Source organism: Protopterus annectens, chromosome 3.part1 (assembly GCF_019279795.1).
Source record: "Protopterus annectens isolate FY-2018-M chromosome 3.part1, PAN1.0, whole genome shotgun sequence".
Lineage (NCBI taxonomy): Eukaryota > Metazoa > Chordata > Ceratodontiformes > Protopteridae > Protopterus > Protopterus annectens.
This window is the reverse complement of record NC_056732.1, coordinates 1,834,408,797-1,834,433,016: the sequence shown is the minus strand read 5'-3', so window position 1 is coordinate 1,834,433,016 and position 24,220 is coordinate 1,834,408,797. Positions and strand designations below refer to the sequence as shown.

At 41.5% G+C, this 24,220-nt stretch overlaps 1 protein-coding gene across 1 annotated transcript in view; it reads left to right on the top strand.

Moving 5' to 3' along the window:
* The window catches only part of LOC122798727 (zinc finger protein 501-like), a 169,249-nt gene that overhangs the window by 56,085 nt on the left and 88,944 nt on the right, over window positions 1–24,220 (top strand). The window contains exon 3 of the mRNA XM_044067827.1: window positions 22,304–22,426. Coding sequence (XP_043923762.1) covers window positions 22,304–22,426 — 123 coding nt within the window. The remainder of the gene's footprint in view (window positions 1–22,303; window positions 22,427–24,220) is intronic.

Here is a 24,220-nt window from a genome sequence, read left to right as displayed (position 1 = left end):
GAGTTAGGCTCTATGCACTGCCTTACCTTCATCCACAGCCCTGGTGACTGACTCAAAGAAGTCAACCAGGTTAAGTAGGCATGATCTCCCTTTCACAAAACCAAATTGCATGGTGTCTAGAGTTTGGAGATTTCCTATCTTTGTTAATCAGGTCCATGATGAAGCTCTCCATAGCTTTACATATCAGACTCGTCAGGCTAATGGGGCAATAATTTCCAGCGTCTGAAGTTGCTCCCCCTTTATGGAGAGGGATGACTGCAGCAGTGTACCATACAGTAGGGACAAAGCCAGAGGTGAGGCTGTGACTGAACAGGGCACACAGATGTGGTGCCAGTTCGCTTTGTAGTTCACATAGAACACAGCCAGGGATATTATCGGGTCCCATGGAAGCTGTATTCTTGGCCTTGGACAATGCAGCTTTAACCTGTGCTGCAGTAATGCTGGGTGCCTGGAATTCTTCTGGTATTGTGATTGGTCCTTTGGGGGGGAAGAGAGGGGTAAAGTTGGCACTGAATCTATTAGACAGTATGTTGGCAATAGCTGTTGGCTCAGTATAGGAGATACCATTGTGCTATAACTCATAGCAAATCAGGGTATTGCTGTGGAGGTTTTTGCTATAGCTGTAGAAGGCTTTGTGATTGTTTTTAGTGTTTGCCACAATTCTGCCTTCATAGCCAACTTTAGAGGATGTGATGAGGGATCTCAACTTTTTGTTGAGGCTAATGAGGGAGTTTTTCCAGTCTTGGGACTTCACCTTTTTCTGCAGCAGTTTCTTCCTTCTATTGTAGAGTTTATTAATGGCAGGGGACCACCAAATTGGCTTCCTTTTTTTTTTTGGAGGGGAGGGTCTCGGTTCTGTTGGGTATGGATAGTTCCATGCATTTATGTACATGTTCGTACAGTCCATTGGTGTATGATTTGGCAGTCATGCTGCTATTTTCCATTGGCATAGGTGCTGTGAAGTTAGCCACCTCTGTTTTAGGAGCCCAAAGTCAGCTTTGGAGAAGTTTTTCAAGGTGGTTACCTTTGCGGGGGGGGGGGGGGTGAATTTCCATGGCGATTAATTTGTGGTCAGATCTGACCAGGGAAGGATTGACTACTGGTGTAGAGCAATGGTCACCCATGTTAGTAATAACCTGGTCAAGGATGCTGCTTCCTGTAGTGGGCGTCAGAATGAGCTGATTCAGGGCATTGGAACTGATGTTGTGCCAGTGTATTGGTGCTTAGGTAGTTTTCCCAGTTGATGGAGTTGAAGTCTCCTATTAAGAGAGTGTTGGGTTGGACTTTGATAGATTCCAGGGTGCTTAGGAACATGGAGCGTCAGTCTAGGGACATGGTTGGGAACCTATAGCAGGCTATGACCTGGATCACCGTCTTACCCAATGTTAGTTGTACCTGAAGTATCTCAGATGCGTTATGCTGGGCTACTGGTCTGGAGGTGTGCATATCCTTTATGAATATGGGGACACCACTGCCTTTGGAGCTTCAGTCGATGTTTCAGGGCTGAAAGGTGTGGAATGAGTTATAGCCTGGTAGCGCAGGGGTGCTTTCTGCCACTTAAAACCAGGTCTCCGTTACAGCACAAATGTTGATATTCTCCATTTAAGGAGAGCTTCAAACAAGTGCATCTTATGATTTAGACTTCTAGCATTGAGCAGCATGACCTTCAGATTGCATTTTTTTATAGCGGTTACGGTGGTGATTTGGTCTTTGGAACACCACCTAAAAAGGCACTATAAGGGTGGCAAGAGCCTTAGCCAGTACCTGGAAATCCAGGGGTGACAGATGCAGGCCATTAGCCAATTGTAGAAGTCAATCATTTTTTATTTGTATTGCTGTATCATTCTGGGTGATGGTAGGATACTGCTCAGGGCTTGTGTCATACATGCCTGGGCTACATTTATTTGTATTTATTTATTTGCAGTTGGTTTACCAGGATAGTCCATTGGGCCAAATGAACCCATTTTCAATGGAGTCCTGGGAGAAAAGCTCCAAATAAGGTTACAGTAGGATTTCCATCCATATTACAGTAATTACAAGAATTTTACAAATATAGTATACAATATGTGGTAGACAGAGTACTTTTCACATTACAGTTAGAGCAAACACTTTTAGGAAGAACAACTGGTGGTAAACATTTTAGATGATGCAGGCTAGAGAAGGTAAGCATTTCAATTTAGAAAGTAAGAAACAATTGCAACAGAGCAGACAATGTAGTGTATTTTTTTTTTTTTTTTTTTTTTTTTTTTTAGGAGGAAAGTGGAAAGTGTCAAGTCAGTATGGATCATGAAGGATGTGAGCATGAGCATTCCCACTGGGAAAGTAGATGAGAGTGAAGAGATTTTTTGAATGTAAGGTGGTTTTAAGTGGTGTGAATGGCAGGAGGTAGGGAGTTCCAGAGTCGTGCAAAGCTAAAGTTTAGGAGATTTTTACCAGGGGGACGATTTGGCTTATACAATTCGATTAGATTTTGGTTGTTAGATCTAAGTACCCTGCTGGGAAGGTGAAATTTAAATGCAGAAGAAAGAGATGGACAGAGGTCAGGTTTGAAAATGAGCTTATGAGTAAGTTGAGAATAGATAAGTTGGTTAGGAAGTTCAAGCCATTTTAATTTATGGAGTCAAGAGCAATGGTGGGTAGAAGATTTATGGCTGGTAGCGAATTTAGCAATTTTATTGTAACAGGAGGAAAGTTTTGTTTTAAGGGAAGATTGGATGTTGGTTAGGAGTGGGGCTCCGTAGAGAAGAGAGGGGATGAGGAATGAGGTAGAGAGAGTGATTTTAGTGGAGGGTGTAAGGTAGCGATTGTGTCGGTATAGCATGCCTAGTTTTTCATGTGTTTTTTTTATGTTGAGTTGAATGTGAGAGTTGAATTTAAGGTGACTGTGTATTTGAACACCAAGTAATTTAGCATTGGACACCAATTCCAGGGATGTGTTGTTGTGGCTGTTAATTAATAGAGAATTAGTACTGATAGAGATGTGTTTAGAGGGGTAAATACCATTAGTTTGGTTTTAGAGGCATTAAGAACAAGGTGGTTATCTTTCATCCAGAGTTCAGTGGAAGAGAATGCATCTTGTGTAAGCTTTTGTAGTACTGGGAAGGATGTAGCAGTGCAGATGATAGTTGAATCATCTGCGTATTGGATAACGCTGGAGAATGGAATAGAGTTGTGGAAGTCGTTAATGAATATATTAAATAGCAGAGGACCCAGTATGGAGCCCTGGGGAACTCCAGTTGGGGTGATTAGAAAAGAGGATGTGGCCTTTTTCCATTTAACTGCTTGATATCTATTTGATAAGTAGCTAGAGAACCAGGACAGTGAGGAAGGAGATAAGTTGAGTTGAGAGAGTTTGGTTAGAAGGAGCTTGTGAGAGATAGTGTCAAAGGCCTTTGAAAGATCAAGTAAGAGGGTAGAGACAATATGACCTGAGTCACAGCCTTACAGTTTCTAGGAAGGAGAGGAGGGCTGACATAGTGCTGTGGCCAGGTCTAAAACCGTGCTGAGTTGGAGTGAGCAGATTATTGCCTAAGAGGTAAGGTAGTAGCTGTAAATGGATACACTTTTCTAGGAGTTTAGAGATGGGGGTTAAGATAGCTATGGGGCAGAAGTTTGCAATATTGTTGTTATTGCCACCTTTGTGTAAAGGTATGATGTAAGCCTTTTTCCAGATTTGGGGTACCATGCTTTCTTGGATAGAGCGGTTGATTAGTATACTGATGGGGTAGGCTATGGCCTCAGCAGAAATGCTGAGGAAGTAAGAAGGAATGTTGTCAGGGGCATTGGAGCATGGTTTTAGTTTTTGTAAAAGTTTTTTTATTGTGGATGTTGGAATTGGTTTTAGTGATAGAGGTGTGTGAAGAGGGGGTGACAGATATGGAGAGGGAGTGGTAGTAGAGATGGAGGAATGGGGAGGAGGTGTGTGAAGAGGGGGTGACAGAGATGGAGAGGGAGTGGTAGTAGAGATGGAGGAGTAGGGAGGAGTGCTGGTGGGAGAAGTGGAGGATGGAGAGGTATTGGAGAATGAAGATGATAGTTTGGAGATGGAATCTATGAAAAATGAGTTGAATTGTGTAGCTAAGTCCTTGTCAGAAGCATTGGGGTCAGGAGTGGGGTTGAGTAAGTTGCCAGGATTGATAAGGGTATATATTCCATTTCAGAACTTCTGAGGGTTTGTTTTATTATTGTTTTGAAGTTTGGAGAAATAGTTTTGTCGATCAGCAATAATGAGCTTTTTTACTTTATTTCTGAGTGTTTTGAATTCAAGATGGGAGAGGGGAGATTTATTTTTATGGTAAAGTGCCCAGACTTTATCTCTGTGTTTCATAGCTGCTAGAGTAGTTTTGGTTAGCCAAGAGGTAGTTTTTAGTTTTATTCTTTTGGAGCTTAGGGGAGCATGGTGATCTAGGATATTTAAAAAGGTTGTGTTGAAGTGAGCTACTGCATCATCTAGGGTTAGAGTTTTTAGAATATCCCAGTTGATTGCTTTTAGAGAGTCATTGAAAGCTGTTGGTTTAAAGTTTTTTTGATTGCATATGGTAATATAGTTATGTGTTCTTAGTAAAGGTGTAGGGAGTCGGTGTGCAAAGGTGGGCAGGTGATCACTGAGGGAGTCTGGAAGTGTACCACTGTCAGAGAAGTAATGAGGGTGAGAGACTAAGATCCAGTCTAGAATGCTACCTGAAGATAAAGTTTTAGAGGGGCAGGTTGTGGAATTAATTAGCTGTGAGAAGTTGTAAAGGTTTATGTTAAGTGGACTTGTGTTTGACTGAATGGAGGACCAGTTTATGTTAGTATCTCCTAGGATTATTATTATTTCAACGAGAACTCCACCATGTCTCTTTTCACGTAGTCCAGGGAGCGTGTCTCGGGTCATTCACATCCACATGGACAATGACAGAGTCATACTTGTACTTGTTGTGGAGTAACCTGAGTTTGTGTGTTATGTGTCAGATTCTGGCACCTGATAGACAGCTGACTGTTACCTTTTTCTTATTCAACCTAGTGAGTGGGACATTTGTGTGCCTCACTATATTTAGTCACCTATGATTAGTGTATTGGGCAAGGTGTTTAGCCTTAGGGGCTTAGGTTGAGGGGCATACTGTGGAGGTTAGCTGTGTGTCCTGTGGTTTGTGCTGTGTTTTGGTGGTCTCTGCAGTTTGGGTATATTTCTATTGAGAGCCTCCGCGAAGGTAGGTGTGTGGTTTGGGTTTTTCTATGAGAACTGTGATAGTGGGTGTTCTGGAGGGCTGAGTGTTCCATGTGATGTGGTGCAGGTGTTGACCTTCTCCTCTTGACCAGCTAGTCCAGGCAATGTTACTCCTCAAATGTTAACTCCTTACAGAACTTTCCAGCATTGGTCTATCCTCCTCCTAACTTCAATGGTTTTCTAGTTACTTAGCTGACAGGCAGGAAGCAGTAAAATGGCAGGGCTCTATCTCCGCATATCTCATCACCCCCACAGGTGTACCTCAAGGATCCATCCTTGGCCCATTGCTATTTAATGTATTCATCAATAACTTACATACATCCTCCTGTGCATGCACTCTAATCCAATATGCAGATGACTCCACTATCATCTGCGGATCACACATTAACTCACCTACAACACATAACACAACAAGCGTTCTCTTCCTTAGAAACATGGCTCTCCAATGATGAACTCCTACTGAACCCAAAAACAGCAAAGCTCCTTCTCTTTACCCACAAACCACATAACTCCACCAAAGCAACTTCCAAGATCGTTTCAGCCAACAATTCTGAAATTAAATTGGTTCAGCATACCTGGTTCTCTGGTTCTATTCTTGGCTGGGGTGCCTTCTGTCACATAAATGTGTACCCCCTTAGAAAACAGTTATCCACATCTCAATGGAACTCCAGAAGACAGGAAACAGTCCAGAATGCAATAAGTAACAGAAATAAGCATAGTATAGAATGTGGAAAAGGAAAGTTTATTTTTTTTTGTACTTGAGGAGGTCCCAAGAGATATGAGGGGTGGTATGTGGGAGACCAGAATTGAATACAGGGAACTTTACTGGAATATTTTTTGGAAGCCAGTAGGTTCCCTGGTCTAAATGATGGTTTGTCCCTGGCCCCAGTTTTAAAGCTGAGAACACTAAAGAAGCTTATACAAATGTGGCATTTTATTGTGTTGAGTCCCTGCATAATGAAATTCTGTAATTATTTTAAATGTGAATGAGTTGTGAGTTTGAGAACCAGTAGAGGGTATACAAATAACATTTTATGAATTTTACAAACTTATATATGAAATATCTTTCTGATTTATTACCCATAAGGAGAAATGTTATTTTAACATTTATTGATGCAAGCAGTTACAGCGTTTATTTTATGTCATGAATTGTATTAAAACGAATTTTTAAAGTGTAGAATTTTTGTTGTAAATGAAGTTATTTATGTTAGTGGAGATGCAAAGGATTGTGGGTAAAGCCTATGAAATGTTAATTTTAGTGATACACTGTTTTTATTGGTGAATTCGTATTTAATTGAAGTATTTAAGGCATGCCATTTAGTTTTTTCAATTGTATCTGATGAAGTTGAGGACAAAAACGTATTTCTAAGGAGTATCGTTTATGTGTTGCACTTTCTTACTGCATTAAAACTGTGTTAAGCCCGTCAACTGTTTCCTGTCTTCTGGAGTTCTATTGAGGTGTGGATAACTGTTTAATAAGCTGTGATTGCACCTTATTCTCCTTTATTGCGGTTATAAATGTAACCTCTCTAACTCATCACTGTAAAGCCCTACATTCCCTAAGATGGCTTGAACTCCCCCTCCACCTTCAATATGTACAACTTACTACGATATACAAAATCATCCACAACCACTAGCTTGTCCTGCTTTTAGCCTATTAATCAACTTTTATATCCCAAACAAACATCTCAGATTTGAAAACAAACATCTCCTCACAACTTATAAACCTAACAAACCCCCAGGCCTAAGCCTTTACTCCTGCTGTGTGGCAAGACTGTGGAACTCTGTCCCTTTAATTATCAAAACTGTTACTAGCCTGCCCTCCTTCAAAAACTCTATATTGGATTAGCTCCTGTATGAGTCCAGGCTGAGGTACTCTTATACATTTTTTTAGCTCTACTCTTTCTGTCCTTACTACTAACTTACCCTACCCTCCCTTCCTCTACACTTGCTCCCCTGAGGTCACACTCATACCTTTTTCACATCTATTCCTACTATCCCCGCTATCACACCCTACCCTTCTTTACTTGTACTATCCTACGCCTTCACCAGTATAATCTGTTACCGTATTTCATGACCTCTAGAATGTTGATAATCATTATGTAAATAATGCTGCGTCTTCCTATTATCAGGCTTTCCGTATAATTTATGCTTGAACACTATATCTTTATTTTGTCTGATGAGTTTTTTATTCTGTTAACCGTATGTATCTGGAGATTTTCTCAATGGGTCTCTGCTGAAAATGGGTACCTCATGACCCTATCGGACTTTCCCGGTAAACAAATGCCAAATAAATAAATAAATACCATGGAAATGCTGCCTGAGATTTTTAAGATCCTCACAGATCAGTAGCTTAGTAAGTTTCCGTGAAACTATATAATGCATCTTTTATACATACAAATATATATATATATATATATATATATATATTCACACGGTTCCCTATTAGAATCCTGAAACACTATAAGCCTGAAAGTCAAAATCCTGAAAACTAATGACTGAAAATGCCAAAATCTCGAAAATGCAAAATCCTGAAAGTCAAAATCCTGAAAACACAAAATGGACATACTGACGTCATTGTGGCTTTGCTATTGTTAGCCCTGTGGTGTTAGGTCATGCGTTGGGTCCAGGTAAGTGTGCGGTTGGTTTTATGTTAGGGTTAGGGGCGGTATAAGTGAGTTAGGGTTAGAAGCAGGTTAGGCATGTATGCAATAGTGACAAATATTGGGGTTAGGCGGTTTAAGTGAGTTAGGGTTAGAGGCTGGTCAGGTGAGTGTGCGATAGTGACGGACCTTAGGGTTAGGGTTAGGGTCAGGGTCAGTTGGTAGATATTAGTGTCTTTATCGTGACATATTAGCATTATTTGTGTTTTCAGGATTTTGACTTTCAGGATTTTGCATTTTCGAGATTTTGCATTTTCAGTCATTAGTTTTCAGGATTTTGACTTTCAGGCTTATAGTGTTTCAGGATTCTGATAGGGAACCATTCACACACACACACACACACACACACACACACACACACACACACACACACACACACACACACACACTTAAAGCTGTAGCAATAGAGACAGGTGCATATATATTTTTTGAAATTATAAATATTTTATGGTAAGAAGTTGCACTTCTTACTTGGCAGTCATGAATTCATATGATTATAACTTCAGATTATTTGATAGATTAAACAATTACAGTAATAATCTAACCTAAATTCTGGTCTGACCATGCTACAACACCACCAGTCTCACATAGACCAGTCCCACAGAGACCTATGAAACCAGCACCGGCAAAAACACACATAAATACACAAACACATACTCGGAGGCTCTAAATAAAAATCTGCAAAAGCAACAGAGACCTCCAAAGCAGACAACCAAGCAACCTCCACCCCCCCCAACACAAACCATGAAACACATACTTCACAAAACCAGTGTGCCATGCAATCACAGCCCTTAAGGCAAAGTAACATACTCAACACACTATTAATAGGTGACTCTATAGTCAGGCACACTGACGTCCCACTCACTAGGCTGAACAAGGAGAAGGTTACTGTTAGCTGCCTTTCTGGTGCCAGGATCTGCCACATAACACAAACACGCAGGTCACTGAATGACCTGAGCCGTTCCTCCCTGGACTACATGAAAAGAGACATGGAGGAGCTCTCTGATCACATAGCCCAGGCCAGTATGACCCTGAGTAGCATCCTGCCCTCACCAAGAATGATACCTCAGTATATAGAAAAAATGATCAATTTCAACAATTGGCTAAGCTTCTGGTGTCATTCAAGGGTGATCCCGTGTCTGTTAGCCTGGGATAACATGCTCGACAAGCCACGCTGCTTCACTAGAGATGGCTTACACCTGTCACCCTTAGGCTTTTGAATACTGACCAAGGCTCTTGCCACCCCCATAGTGCCTTTTTTAGGCAAGGTTCAAAAGATAAACCCACCGCCGTAAATAGCACAAGTAACACAAAACTGAGGGTAATGCTACTCAATGCCAGAAGTCTAAACCTCAGAATGCATGCACTCGAGGCACTCCTCAGTATGGAGAAAATCTATGTATGTGCAGTAACAGAAACCTGGTTTAATGCTCCAGAGAGCACCCCAGCACTACCAGGCTACAACTCATACCATACATTTCGGCCACAAAACCCGGACCGAAATACAAAAGGCGGGGGCATATCCATATTCATCAAAGATACCCACACCTCCAGGTTAGTGGCACAGCACGATGCTTCAGAGTGCATCCACGTGCAACTAACAATGGGCAGAACTGCAATTCAAATTGTAGCTTGCTACAGCTCACCCACCATGTCCCAGGACTCCCATTCCACATTTCTGGAAACACTAGGAACCATAAAGGTCCTACCAAACACCCTGATATTGAGTGATTTCAATTACCCAAACATTAACTGGGAGAACTACTCAAGTACTAACTTCCTTGCCCAACATTTCCTAGAATTTATAAACTCAAACACCCTGGATCAACTAGTCAAAACCCCCATCAGAGGTGACAACATATTGGACCTGGTCATCACCGACATGGGCGAACGGTGTTCCACACCAGAGGTCAACCCTTCGCTGGTTAGATCTGACCATAAACTAATCACCCTGGATATCCACATTCCGCCCCCACCCCCGGTCAAAGAAACCGCCATGAAAAACTTTTCAAAAGCAAACTTCATGTTACTTAAGACCGAGGTGGAAAGTTTAAAATCCCTCATGCTAAAGAATAATGCTGCCCAAGCTGCAAAATCCTTTACTAATGCACTCTACAGGCACCTACAAGAATGCATGGATCATGCCATCCCAAGCAAAACCAAGACTCATTCCTCCAAGCAAAGGAAACCAGTGTGGTGGACCCCTGCCATATGCAAGCTGTACAATAGAAGGAGGAAACTAGTACAGAAAAGAGTAAAATCCCAAGAGGGGAAGACATCCCTGATCAGTATCATCAAGAAACTACGATCCCTCGTAAAATCATTCAAGGCTAGCTTCGAAAGAAAAATTGCCAAGGACTCCAAAGATAACTGCAAGGCATTCTTTAGCTATGTCATGAATCTAAGTGGCAATTCTCAGATCTGCTCAGAGTTAGTGAAGAATGGCACAAAATACACTGAACTGACCGTTATCGCCAACATCCTAGCAGACAGGTTCAGTGCAAACTTCACTCCCCTCTCACCCCCAAAACGGTCCATAACCATACCAGAAGAATGTAGTGCCCCTGAAATCACAGACACTCAGATTAAGACATCCCTCTCCAAAGCCAAAAACACAGCATCAATGGGACTGGATGATGTCCCAGGCTGCGTCCTACACGAGCTCAAAGATAAACTAACCCCTCACCTAAACGCACTGTTCAAACTCGGCTTCTCCACAGGCTACGTGACCATAGAGTGGCGCACAGCAACGGTTATTCCGCTCCACAAAGGTGGAGCCACAACAGACCCCGGGAACTATCACCCTATAAGCCTGACCAGCTTGGTCTGCGAGGCTATGGAGTGCATCATCATGGATCTCATTAACAGAGACTTGGGAACCTCCAAACACTGGACCCTACTCAGTTCAGCTTTAAGGGCAGATCATGCCTCCTAATCTGGTGGACTTCTTTGAGACAGTTACCAAGGCTATAGACGAGGGAAAGGTGTTCCACACAGCCTACCTAGATCTTGCAAAGGCCTTCGACACCATTCTCCATTCTGGTATTTTAGACAAGCTCACCAGCCTGAACATAAACCCCTACGTCACGAGATGGGTTGCCGACTGGCACATGGACAGAACCCACATGGTAAGAGTTGCGGGAGCTAAGTCTGACTCTAAACCGGTTACAAGTGGCATTTCCCAGGGCTCAGTCCTAGGACTCTTCCTGTTCGGCATATACTACTCAGAGGTACAGGCAAGCACAGGAGGACTATGGTTGACCAAGTTCGCAGACAACTGCAAACTAGGGGCTATAATTGACTCTCCGGCTGACACAGACATCCTCCAAAAGGGTCTCACTGAGACAGATACCTGGTGTCAAAACCATGGCCTCAAGCTAAATGCCAGAAAGTGCATAGTCATCCACTTTGGAAAAAGCGAAGTACCCACAAATTACCACAATAGGTGGTAGCCCCCTTAATACAGAAGACGAAATAAGGGATCTGGGAACCCAAGTAGATAGTAATCTCTCCTTTGATAATCACATTGCCAAAGTGGTTAGAAAATTCTTCTATGTGGCCCACCTAATCACAAAAGGGTTTTCATCCAGATCAAAAGAGGTCATTATGCCCCTCTATGCATCACTCATCAGACTCATCATAGAGTACAACGCCCCATTTGCGATGTACCTTACAAGACAACTGCAACAGCTGGAAAGACCACAGAAGTACTTCACCAAGAGGATCACTGGCCTCAAACAGATGTCCTATGCAGCTCGACTGAAGAAACTCCAGCTGTACTTGGTTGCATACCGCCTGCTCAGAGGTGATCTCTGCCTGACTTACAAGGCCATGTCCAACCCAGAATCAATGGACATGCTCCACCTAAAGAAAACCATATCCCCCTCGAGCCACATGCACTAGGGATCTAAACCTCACCATAACAATAAATAGGACGTGCTGGAGGGATAGATTCCTGTCCCAGAGATTTCCCATGCCCTGGAACAAGATTCCAATCTACATTAGGCAAGCTCCTCACTAACACTCTTTAAGAGAAACCTTGATGAGTGGATGGAAAACGGGATCACTTCAGTGGCTGTGCTGGACAGAGGCACAAGGAACTAATCTAAGGGGGTGGCGAAAGCCAACACATTCCGGCTAGGCTTATAAATGCCTTTGGGCAGAGAGCCTAGTACCTACCTATGAACCCTATTACAAACATATTTTGAGTTATTTTAAAAACGGCTAAGAAGTCATTAGCTTTATTTTAAACCTATTTGACAGTACATCATTTGCTACAAAAATGTGCATTAATAGTAATTAATGTGGATACATTAGTCAACACAACCGAATCACCTAAAGCCAATTTTTACATCGAGTGACTAGCCTTCACATGACGTGCAGTCTGAAATCTGTGTTCTCCTATTTTGAGGATCCTGCACACCACAGTTGATGTGCAAAGTGGGTGGTCTGTACAACTTTTTCACCTATAGGGGACCATTTAGAGAAACTGCAGCTACCCACAGCTTTGTTCTTGAATTTTTGAGGTGGAAACACTCATCATGTTTTGGGGAGTTCGAAGGAACTCCAGAGAGACCCAGGGAAAATATGCAAACTTCATAAAGGTATTGGCCAGAGGTAATTGTTGAACCTTGTACCTTGTGTATGACAGTTGATGGCCTTAACTTTTATGCCTGCTGGCCTCTACTTACTCCTGTCAACAAAAAATGAATAAGAAGAAAGAAAAGATTAAATGAAAACAAGTAAACAAATCAAACAAAATAAACAAAACAAATAAATACCCAGTTAAGAAGACCTAACCAACCAAGAAGGATCTTTATAAATAAAATATTGGATGTCACTAAGTACATAATATTAAACAAGTGACACTAATAACAACAAAATAGACACACCTGGATTCCAGAATGTATTACTTATGGGGGAAGGACTGAAGTTAGATTTCCTGGGGTGGTGGAGGAGACGGTAAGTTTGAACGAGGAGCTCAAAGCTAGAATTAGAGTGACGTAAACTGGCAGCTGAAGATTTTATGACAGAAGAATACCAAAGAAGCTGAAAAGTAAAAATAATTAAAAGTAAGGTTTACTAAACAGTGATGTGGCCAGTACTACTGTAGGCTATCGAATCCCGGGCAGCAACGGAAGCTAGAGATGATGGAGATGAAGTATCTGAGGCAGATGGTAGGATGCACATTGTGTGACAGACGAAATCGGACATCACAGCTGAAGCCAAAGTAGTTTCAGTTGCGTAGAAGATCAAATAGAACAGATTATGGTTATTTGGGGACATGTGTAGAAAAGCAGAAGGCAGCCTGGTGAAGAAGATTTGGGATAGACAGACAGGAAGAAAGCAAGGGAAGATACGGGCATCCAGAAAAGAGATGGATGGATTGTGTGAGAGAAGACCTGCTACACCCTGGCATGACTGTTTAAGAAGATAGGAGTGTGGCACTGAATCGAGAAAGATGGTGACCGTTAACATGACACCCCATCCCCATGTGGAAAGTGGAGAAAAGGGGACTGATGATGATGAATTAATTAATTTATATTGTATCACCATCACTTTAATCAGTCAGTCATCTTGTCTGACTGTGATAACATTTTTTATAACCTTCAGAAAAAAATTTCTGGCTGCTCAGACAACCAGCTTATTTATCAATATTGATATTTTCTATATCATACCAGCTCTTCCGATCTTGGCTGGAGAGTGCATGGCTTCCAATTTGGATATATAAGTGCATCTCTCGCAAGTCTGAGTGTTGGATCCTTCATCAATTCCAAAGTATTTATACACTCCCTCTTGCTCAAGTTCTTTTATATCACATTCTTGTGCCAAACTGATGTTTTTTTTGGTGCTGCAGCTTTCCTGATTTAAAGGTTGCTTTTGCACATTTTTCTAGACCTAATGATATTCTTATATCATCAGAAAAAGTTTTGACTACTTGCAGTTGTGCTTCCAGTTCCATATGGGATGAACTATAAAGTTTTAATTCATCTAAAAAATTATGGAAAGTCTTTACACTTTGTTGTTTTCTTGGTGCAAATTATAGCCATGGCCTAATCTGTTAATCAGACAACTTAATGGGTTAAGGGCAAGGCAAAAAGCAATGGTGACAGAGCACCACCCTGGAATATCCCCCTTTGGATTTTTATCCCTGGAATAATAATTTGCCCTTTATCATGGCCTAACTGCAAAGTTGTTTGCCACTGTTTCATGATCACTGTGATGTAGTTTCAGTGTAGGGTGTATCTTGTACATTTTTAAGCACTTGTTTATCCATGAATGTGGGATACTGTCAAATGCTTTTTTGTAGTCTATCCATGCCATACTTGGATTCTTCCCCTTTTTACACCTCTCCACTGTGACTTTTTTAATAAAAAATAATCCTTTGTTCCATATGACTTTCTTTTATTGCCCCTTTGTTTTATTACCATAATTGAGTTTTCTTCTAAATGACTATAAACTCTGTCAGCATCAATTCCGGTGTATAATTTATATGTCGTTGGAAGGCGAATTATTGGCCTATAATTTTTAGGGTAGCTTGCAGGTTCACTCTTAAGTAGAAGCATTGTTTTTCCTGTTGTTAGCCAGGTTGGTGTCTGTTCAGGGCGGACATAAAAATAGTACTTACTCATGGCTAAATCTTCTTGCAAAGATTAACCAGAAGTTAGGTACTGCATTGGGGCCTTGGGTTTTCCAATGAGAGGCTTTTCTTAACTTTGTTACTTCATCCCATTTCATATCCTGTATCTTATAACTTCTTATTCTTTCTTTTACTTCTTCTATCCATTTATCATCTTTATGTTCCACAGGATCTTTATAAGTACTTGTCCAAAATGTATCTTTTTCTTCTTTTTTTGTGGTCTTTCAATTCCATTTACCTTGTTTCCCAATTCTCTATAAAACTTTTTGGGACGTCAATAAATTGCTTACTTCCTTTATGTTTATCTGTGTATCTTCTAAGTTTTTCTGCCTATTCTGATATTTTTAGTTTATTATTTGCAGTATTGCATGGTAAATCCTGATACTTTATAATACTGTGCATTCTTTTATCACGTCTATTTTTCTGAGTATTTTTGTTGATCTGTTCCGTCTTATGTCCTCTTCTAAAAGTGACACATTGTCTTAATTGGTTTATAGTTTTCTCTCTTCAATACTTCCATGATGGTAATTAATTTCTCCCCCTGCTTTCCCATACTATCCTGTATTCTTATGGTAGAATTTTATCTGTTATTAATTTAGCTGCACAGTAACTGAGGGTACAGTTTTTGCTCTCCATTTCCTGTGGTCATTGTATAGAAAGTTCTATAGCATCTTCCTGTGACATATTCTCTTCAATTTCATCCTGTATCATCTGTTCTGTCATGTGGGAACTCACTGGCCTATCACTCCTCAACATTGACCACATCAGAGTTTCCACAGTTTCCTGTTCCTTTCCTTGCTGTCTAGCTTCAAGTGAACTGTTATACTGGTTTCCTGTGGAAGACTCCAGAATATCTTCATATGGCACCTGACCTGTTGCTTCCTGTTCCACTGGTTTCCCTTTAATTTGGACGTCCATTGCTGTGTCCTGTTGTGGTGCTTTTTACATTAGATTTTCTACAGTGAATCCTTCACTTCACAGGCAACCCATAACCTCAGTTTCTATTTCTTTAACTTCTCCGTTACTAATATTCTTTTTTACTTTTCCACTTTGTCTTCTTATTTTTTGTATTGTAAAGTCCTTGTCTGCGTAGTAGCTGGTCTAAATGTGTGGAAGGCATTATAACCTTGTATTGTTAGTAGAATGATTCCTGGATTACAACAACCTAATACAAAATTCAACTGGAACCAGCAGAAAAAATATAATCCAGGCAACGGTCCAACCACAGCTCTCTTGTTTTATTGTATAAAAACCAGCAAGTTGTTAAGCGCTTTCATCCAGGTACATATGGACTTCTTCAGAACAACATTACTGTGCTCTCACTTACATTTTATACATAAAGTTCCCGCCTAAAACCCCAATTAAGACATCAATTATTCAATTAAAAATAAAAATGTAGGAGTTTAAAAGCACTGAATCAAAGTGCTTAAGGTGTACATTTCATATAGTTAAAACATTTCTTCATAAAGTTGAAAACCTCCATACATACTTATACATCTCTTTTTCAAATATAAGTTGTCTGCCAAATGAAAATTTCATACTGGACATGAACATGTTGACTTGGTCTAAATCTAACAATATAAATATAATTTACTATCTCAAACATTCATATTTGTATTAACTAATGGGCTAATATAGTACAATGAAATATGGCTTGCATTTTGAAGCTGGTTAATCAATATAGCTAATAATTAATAAAACTTGTAGTATAAATGTATTATAAAACTAGTACAATACATAACTATAGATCAAATCCTATGTAAATGTGTATACTCACAAAAAACCTCACTAATGAAGATGTGAGAATATGACACATCTTATGGCTTTGCCCTTTGGCCTTAAGTTATACAAAAGTTATACAATAATTATGCAATAATTATGCAGTAGTTATACAGTAGTTATTACCTACTGTCTTAACAAAGGCTTTGTAGGTATTCACTTTGATTCAGTGCTTTTTAAACTCCTACATTTTTATTTTTAATTGAATAATTGATGTCTTAATTGGGGTTTTAGGCGGGAACTTTATGTATAAAATGTAAGTGAGAGCACAGTAATGTTGTTCTGAAGAAGTCCATATGTACCTGGATGAAAGCGCTTAACAACTTGCTGGTTTTTATACAATAAAACAAGAGAGCTGTGGTTGGACCGTTGCCTGGATTATATTTTTTCTGCTGGTTCCAGTTGAATTTTGTAACCTTGTATTGTTGGTTTGCTCTCTGCGGCTTTAAATCATGTCTCGTTGACCACACAGATGTCAGCATTCTCAAGGGTGAAGAGAGCTTATATGGAGTGGAGAGTTTTGTTTAGACTCCTAGTATTGAGCAGTAATGCCTTTCAGTTTGCCATTGCCTAAAAAATGCACTATGGGGGAAGACAAATGTTTTAGCTAATATTCGAAAGCTGAGGGCAGAGGTGCATACCATCCCTGGCAAAGCAGCATGGTCTGTTGACCATGTTCTTCCATGCTGACAATTATTGAACCCCCCTCAGAATGGCACCAGAAGCTAAGCCACTGCTTTGTCACATTTGCTTTCCTCAGTGAATTTGCCATATAACAGCTCTATCACCTTTGCCATATAACAGCTCTATCACCTTTTGCTTTCTCAATGAATATGCAACATAAATGCTCCATTACCTTTTCATTCCACAATGAATGTGCCACTTAACTGCTCCATCACCTTTTCATTCCACAATGAATGTGCCACTTAACTGCTCCATCACCTTTTCTTTTGGAATTGAATTAGCCACATAGTTGACAGCAGGTTTTTTGAATGCAACTTAAAGTAATTGCTATAACACTATCTAATTTTAGTGCATCACATACCTGTCTGTCCATGTAATTTTTCCTCATTTTTCCTCATTCCTGTGTCTAATATAATAATGTAAGCAGAGGTCAGATAGTTTCTCTATAACAGCCAGTATTAAAATAAATGTTAACAAGTTAATACACCACTACATTGATGAGACATCATAACTGCTGTACTGGTACAAAATGTCATGAGAATGCAAAGCTAAGCCTATGAAATGGTATGCATGTCAGCAACACACACACACACACACACACACACACACACACACACACACACACACACACACACACACACACACACACACACACACACACACACAAAAAAAGAGAGATTATGAATGTGGAAATGACATTCTTAAGAGAAATGTTACTGAGATGCGTGAGTAACATAACGTAAAAATATAAAAAGTAACTATTTAACTGCATAGATAACTGATCTTTATTAAAGATTCTTAATGAATTGTAGCTCTGTTCTTATGATTTTTTTATAATTTTGCATCAGGTGTGTGTGAATAAATCATTGGGATCAAAGTGTTAAATGTCCTGTAATGTTAAGGTGTGTGTGAATAAATCATTGCAGTCATAGTGCTAAATGTCCTGGAAGGTTAAGGCGTGTGTGAATAAATCATTGCAATCCTAGTGCTAAATCTCCTGGAAGGTTAAGGTGTGTGTGTATAAATCATTGCAGTCATAGTGCTAAATGTCCTGGAAGGTTAAGGTGTGTGTCAATAAATCATTGCAGTCATAGTGCTAAATGCCCTGGAAGGTTAAGTTGTGCGTGACTAAATCATTGCAATCATAGTGCTAAATGTCCTGGAAGGTTCATAGGTGCATAGGTAGGTACTAGGCTGTCGGCCCAAGGGCCTACATAAGCCTAGTCAACAAGGTTCCCTGGCTTACGCCACCCAAGAAAGTTATTTTCCTGTGCCACTGTCGAGCAGAGACACAGAAGTGATCACCGGGTTGTATTGCCTAGTTCCCATCCACTCATCAAGATTTTTCTTGAAGAGTGTTAATGAAGAACTTTGCTTGACATAGATGGGTAGCCTGTTCCACAGTATGGGAAGTCTCTGGGACAGGAATCTATCCCTCCAGCATGTCCTGTTTATTCTGGTGACAAGGTTTAGGTCCCTAGAGCGTGTAGCTCGGAGGGATTGGGATTTCTTTAGGTGTAGCATATCCAACAGCTCTGGGTTTGACCTAGCTTTATATGTTAGGCAGAGATCACCTCGGAGTAGGCGATATGCTACGGAGTAAAGCTGGAGTTTTTTGAGGCGGTCAGTGTAGGGCATTTGTTTGAGGCCAGTAATCCTCTTTGTGAGGTACTTCTGTGGCCTTTCCAGCTGCTGCAGATGTCTTGTGAGGAACATTCCAAAAGGGGCGTTGTATTCTATAATGGGTCTAATGAGTGTCGAGTAGAGGGGAACAATGACCTCTTTTTTCCTGGATGAGAACCCTTTTATGATGAGGTGTACCATGTAGAAGGACTTCCTGACTATTGTGGTGATGTGACTATCAAAGGAGAGACTACAGTCCACCTGGGTCTCAAGGTCTCATATCACGCATTCGGTGTTAAGTAGATTGCTGCCTATGTGGTAGTTCATGAGTACAGAGTTTTTACCAAAGGGGATGACACTGCACTTTTTGGCATTGAGCTTGAGGCCATGGCTCTGACATCAGGCATCTGTCTCAGTGAGGCCCTTCTGTAGGATGTCCACATCACTGGGGGACTTGACTATGGCTCCTAGTTTGCAGTCATCTGCGAACTTCGTTAGCCAGAGGCCTTCTGTGTTAGCCTGTACTTCAGAGAAGTAGATACCAAACAGGAGAGGTCCCAGGACGGAACCCTGTGGTACTCCATTTGTCACTGCTTTGAGGTCAGATTTGTAGTTTGCAACTTTTACAGTGTGGGTTCTGTCAGTGAGCCAGTTGGCAACCCATCTTGTGACGTAGGGATTTATACCTAGTTTTGTGAGTTTAGCTATAATTCCAGAATGGGGGATGGTGCTGAAAGCCTTGGTGGGGTCAAGATAGGCTATGTGAACCACCTTACCCTCATCTACGGCTTTGGTGACTGCCTCAAAGAAGTTGATCAGGTTCAGGAGGCATGATCTGCCTTTCACAAACCCGAACTGGGTGGGATCCAGAGTTTGGAGGTTACCAATGTCTTTGTTTATGAGTTCCATGATGATACGTTCCATGGCCTTGCAGACCAGGCTCGTCAAGCTAATAGGTCGATAGTGCCTGGGATCAGTGGTGGCTCCCCCTTTGTGGAGTGGGATAACTGTTGCTGTGCGCCATTCAGTGGACACAAAGCTTGATGCGAGGCGATTATTGAACATGGTGCTTAAGTGGGGAGCCAGTTCATTCTGAAGTTTGAGTAAAACGCAGGATGTTGTCCAGTCCCATGGATTCTGTGTTTTTGGCTTTAGAGAGTGCAACTTTTACCTGTGTAGTTGTGATTACAGGGACTCTGCATTCTTCCTGTATAGATATGGGCTCTTTAGGGGGTGAGATGGGGGTAAAGTTAGCACTGAAACTATCTGCCAGGATGTTGGCAGTATCAGTTGGTTCTGTAATTTTCGTGCCTTTGTGCTGTAACTCAGAGCAGATCTGGGTGTTGTCATTGAGGTTCTTGACATAGCTATAGAATGCTTTGTGGTTGTCCTTAGATTTAGTGGCAATTTTGTTTTCGTAGCTAACTTTGGAGGATTTTATAAGGGATCTCAGCTTCTTACTGAGGCTGACCAGGGAGCTGCTCCACTCATGGGATTTTACTCTCTTTTGCAACAGTTTCTTCATTCTGTTGTACAGTTTGTTTATGGCAGGAGACCACCAGATTGGCTTCCTTTTTTTGGAGGATAGCGTCTTGGTTCTGTTTGGGATAGCACGATCCATGCACTCGTGTAAGTGCTTATAGAGTGCATTTGTGTAGGATTCAGCAGTTGTAATTGTATTGTCCATCTGCATGGGTGTCATGAAGTTCACCACTTCTGTCTTAAGAAGCATGAAGTTGGCTTTGGAGAAATTTTTTACTGTGGTTTCTTAATGGGGGGTGGGGGCAGGATGTGGATATCTAGGGTAATTAGCTTATGGTCGGATCAGACCAATGAGTAGTTGACTTCAGGTGTGGAACACCGGTCACTCATGTTGGTAATAACTAGGTCTAGGATATTGTTGCCCCTGGTGAGGGTGTGAATAAATTGATCCAGGGCATTGGAGGTTATGAATTCCAGAAAGCGTTGAGCTAAGGAGTTGGTACACGAGTAGTTTTCCCAGTTAATGGTGGGGTAGTTGAAGTCGCCCATTGTTAGGGTGCTTGGTTGAACCCTAATATTTTCCAGTACATCAAGAAAAGAGGAGTGGGAATCCTGGGGCATGGTGGGGGGTCTGTAGCAAGCTACAATTTGGATCGCAGTTTTGCCCAGAGTTAGTTGCACTTGGATAACCTCGGATGCATTATGCTGAGCAACTAGCCTGAAGGTGTGGATATCCTTAATGAATATGGACACACCTCCACCTTTGGTGTTTTGGTCCAGGTTACATGGCCGAAAAGTGTGGTATGAGTTATAGCCTGGTAGTGCAGGGGTGCTGTCTGGAGCCTTGAACCAGGTCTCAGTCACTGCACAGATATTGATGTTCTCCATTTTAAGGAGTGCCTCGAGTGAGTGCATTTTGAGATTTAGACTTCTATCATTGAGTAGCATTACCCTCAGTTTTTGCTTGCCTGTTCCTGTTATGTCGGTGAATTTGTTATTTGAACCTTGCGTAAAAAAGGCACTATAGGGGCAGCAAGAGCCTTAGCCAGTATCCGGAATCCCAGGGGCGACAGGTGCAGGCCATCTGTGGCAAAGCATCATGGTCTGTCGATCATGTCATCCCAAGCAGACAGATACTGGATCCCCTTAGAATGACACCAGAAGCTTAGCCAATTGTTGAAGTCAATCATTTTGTCCTTGTACTGCGGTATCATTCTGGGCGATGGCAGAATGCTACTCAGGGCTAGGGTCATACCTGCCTGGGCTACAAGATCGGAGAGCTCTTCCATGTCTCTTTTCATGTAGTCCAGGGAGTTACGTCTCAGGTCATTCACACCAACATAGACAATGACAGAGTCATATTTGTACTTGTTGTGGAGTGGCCTGAGTGCGTGGGTTATGTGGCGGATCCTGGTACCTGACAGGCTGCTGACAGTAACCTTCTTCTTGTTTAGCCTGGTGAGTGGGACATCAGTGTGCCTGACTATAGAGTCACCTATGACTAGTGTGTTGGGTACGTTGTTTTGCCTTATTGGCTGTGGTTGAGTGCCACACTGAGTCTGTGGGCTATGTGTCATTTGGGTTGTGTTGGGGAATGGAGGTTGCTTGTGTTTCTGCTTTGGAGGTCTCTGTTGCTTAGACAGATTATTATTGAGAGCCTCCGCAAATATTTTTGTGTTACTATGTGTGGATTTTGGTGGTGTAGATTTAGTGAGACTATGTGATGAGTGTGGTGTAGTGCAAATGTTTACCTTCTCCTCATGACTGTCAAGTTCAGTATTGGTTGGAGAGAGCTTTACCTCGAGTTTGGCTAGATAAGTGCATCTCTCACAGGTTGTAGTGTTGGGTGGTAGGAGGAGAGGGTTGTCTGTGTAAATGAAGCAATTTCTACATTGCCTCAAGATGCCCAGATTCATAAGGTGTGTGTGAATAAATCATCGCAGTCATAGTGCTAAATGCCCTGGAAGGTTAAGGTGTGTGTGAATAAATCATTGCAGTCATAGTGCTAAATGCCCTGGAAGGTTAGGGTGTGTGTGAATAAATCATCACAGTCATAGGGCTAAATGCCCTGGAAAGTTAAGGTGTGTGTGAATAAATCATTGCAGTCATAGTGCTAACTGTCCTGGAAGGTTAAGGTGTGTGTGACTAAATCATTGCAGTCATAGTGCTAAATGTCCTGGAAGGTTACTGTTTAACTGCACAGCTTCTCATTCATGTATGCAGGATATAACATCCCAGTGGATCAGCTTTGGTTATTTATCAAGAAAGATGAGAAGCTTCCATCTGATGGCACTGAAGTAAGACTGAAGATGGCTATGAAGCAGCTTTCTAGTAGAAGTATCAACAGTAAGTACTTGATAACTGCTCAAGTTTTATCCCACTTTTAGTTAAATACAAAGTGAATAATTTGTTAGAAGTATAAGGGGAGTGTGGCTAGTAAGTACATGTGTATTTATTCTCCAAAAATCTGAAAGCACCCTAACCTGACTTACTGTGATGGAACCCTGACTGATGTGGATGCTTTTTAAAATAAAATAAAACTGTCAGATCAGAGCAGCTGGCTGTAGTTGTGAGATAATTTATCCATAGGTTCATAAGTTCATAGATGTTTATTAAGCTAATGACCACAAGGGCCTTTTTAAGATTAGCCATGCATCACACATCTCTGACAAGTTCTGGTACCCTTTGATAAGTGTAAGAAGGGGCTTGGGAGATAAAATATTTATAAGCAGGGGCCTGGGAGATGAACCATTGACAGGCAGTCTGGATCCATTAGCGACATAGGTGCCAAACCAGGGATGAATTTCCTGTTACGTATCCAATTGTCCAAATTACACTTGAATTGAGTTAGGGAGGAACTCTGCTTCACATGGATGAGGAGCCTGTTCCAGAGAATGTGTAGTCTCTGGCATACATACCTGTCTCTCCAGCAGGCCCTGTTTATATCACAGACAAGATTTAAATCTTTAGAATGTATAATTCTGGTACTGTTTGTTTTGTGGATATACAGGAGGTCCATCACAGTCGGGTCTGACAATGCCTTGTATACCAGGCATAAATCTCCCCTCAAAAGCCTATAGGAGAAAGAATACAGGGATAGGGCCTTGAGGCGGTATGCAATGGACATGTTACATACCCTGTATTCTTTTAGTGAGGAACCTCTGTGGACTTTCCAATTGTTGGATATGCCTGGCAAGATACATACTAAAGGGAGTATTGTATTCAAAGATAGGTCTGATAAATGCAAATACAGTGGGACAATGACTTCCCTGGACCTAGGCACAACAAAGAATGACTTCCTCACTACTGTAGACACGTGATGGTTAAAAGATAGAATTCTGTTTGTGTCCCTAAGTCCATGACTACTGGGTCAACTAGAGGTGTGCATCAATGTGATAGTTACCAGGGTTTAATGATCCCAAAGGATACTATTATGCATTTCTTGGCATTTAGGTTTAGTCCATGGCTTTGACACCAGCTGTTTGTCTGTCTCAGCCCTTCCTGGAGAACATCTGTGGTAACAGCACTGCAAAACATGTTGTGAGTACCAAACGCTGGGAGTAAGCAGTACTGCAGAACGTGGTGTGGTACTGAGGGCTGACTGTGAGCAGTACTACAGAAGATGGTGCAGTACTGAAGGAAGAAGGGGTGAGCAGTACTACACAACATGGTGTGGTACTGAAGGCTGGGGGAGAGCAGTACTACAGAACATGGTGTGGTACTGAAGCCCGGGAGTGAGGAGTACTGCGAAGCATTGTGTGGTACTGAAGGCTAGGAGTGAGCAGTACTGCAGAACATGGTGTGGTACTGAACTATGGTGGAGAGCAGTACTACAGAACATGGTGTGATACTGAAGGCTGGGAGTGAGGAGTACTGCAGAAGATGGTGTGGTACTGAAGGAAGGGGTGAGCAGTGCTACACAACATGGTGTGGTACTGAAGGCTGGGGGTGAGCAGTACTACAGAACATGGTGTGGTACTGAAGGCTGCGAGTAAGGAGTACTGCAGAACATTGTGTGTTACTGAAGGCTGGGGTGAGCAGTACTGCAGAACATGGTGTGGTACTGAAGGCTAGGGGTGAGCAGTACTACAGAACATGGTCTGGTACTGAAGGCTGGGAGTGAGGAGTACTACACAACAT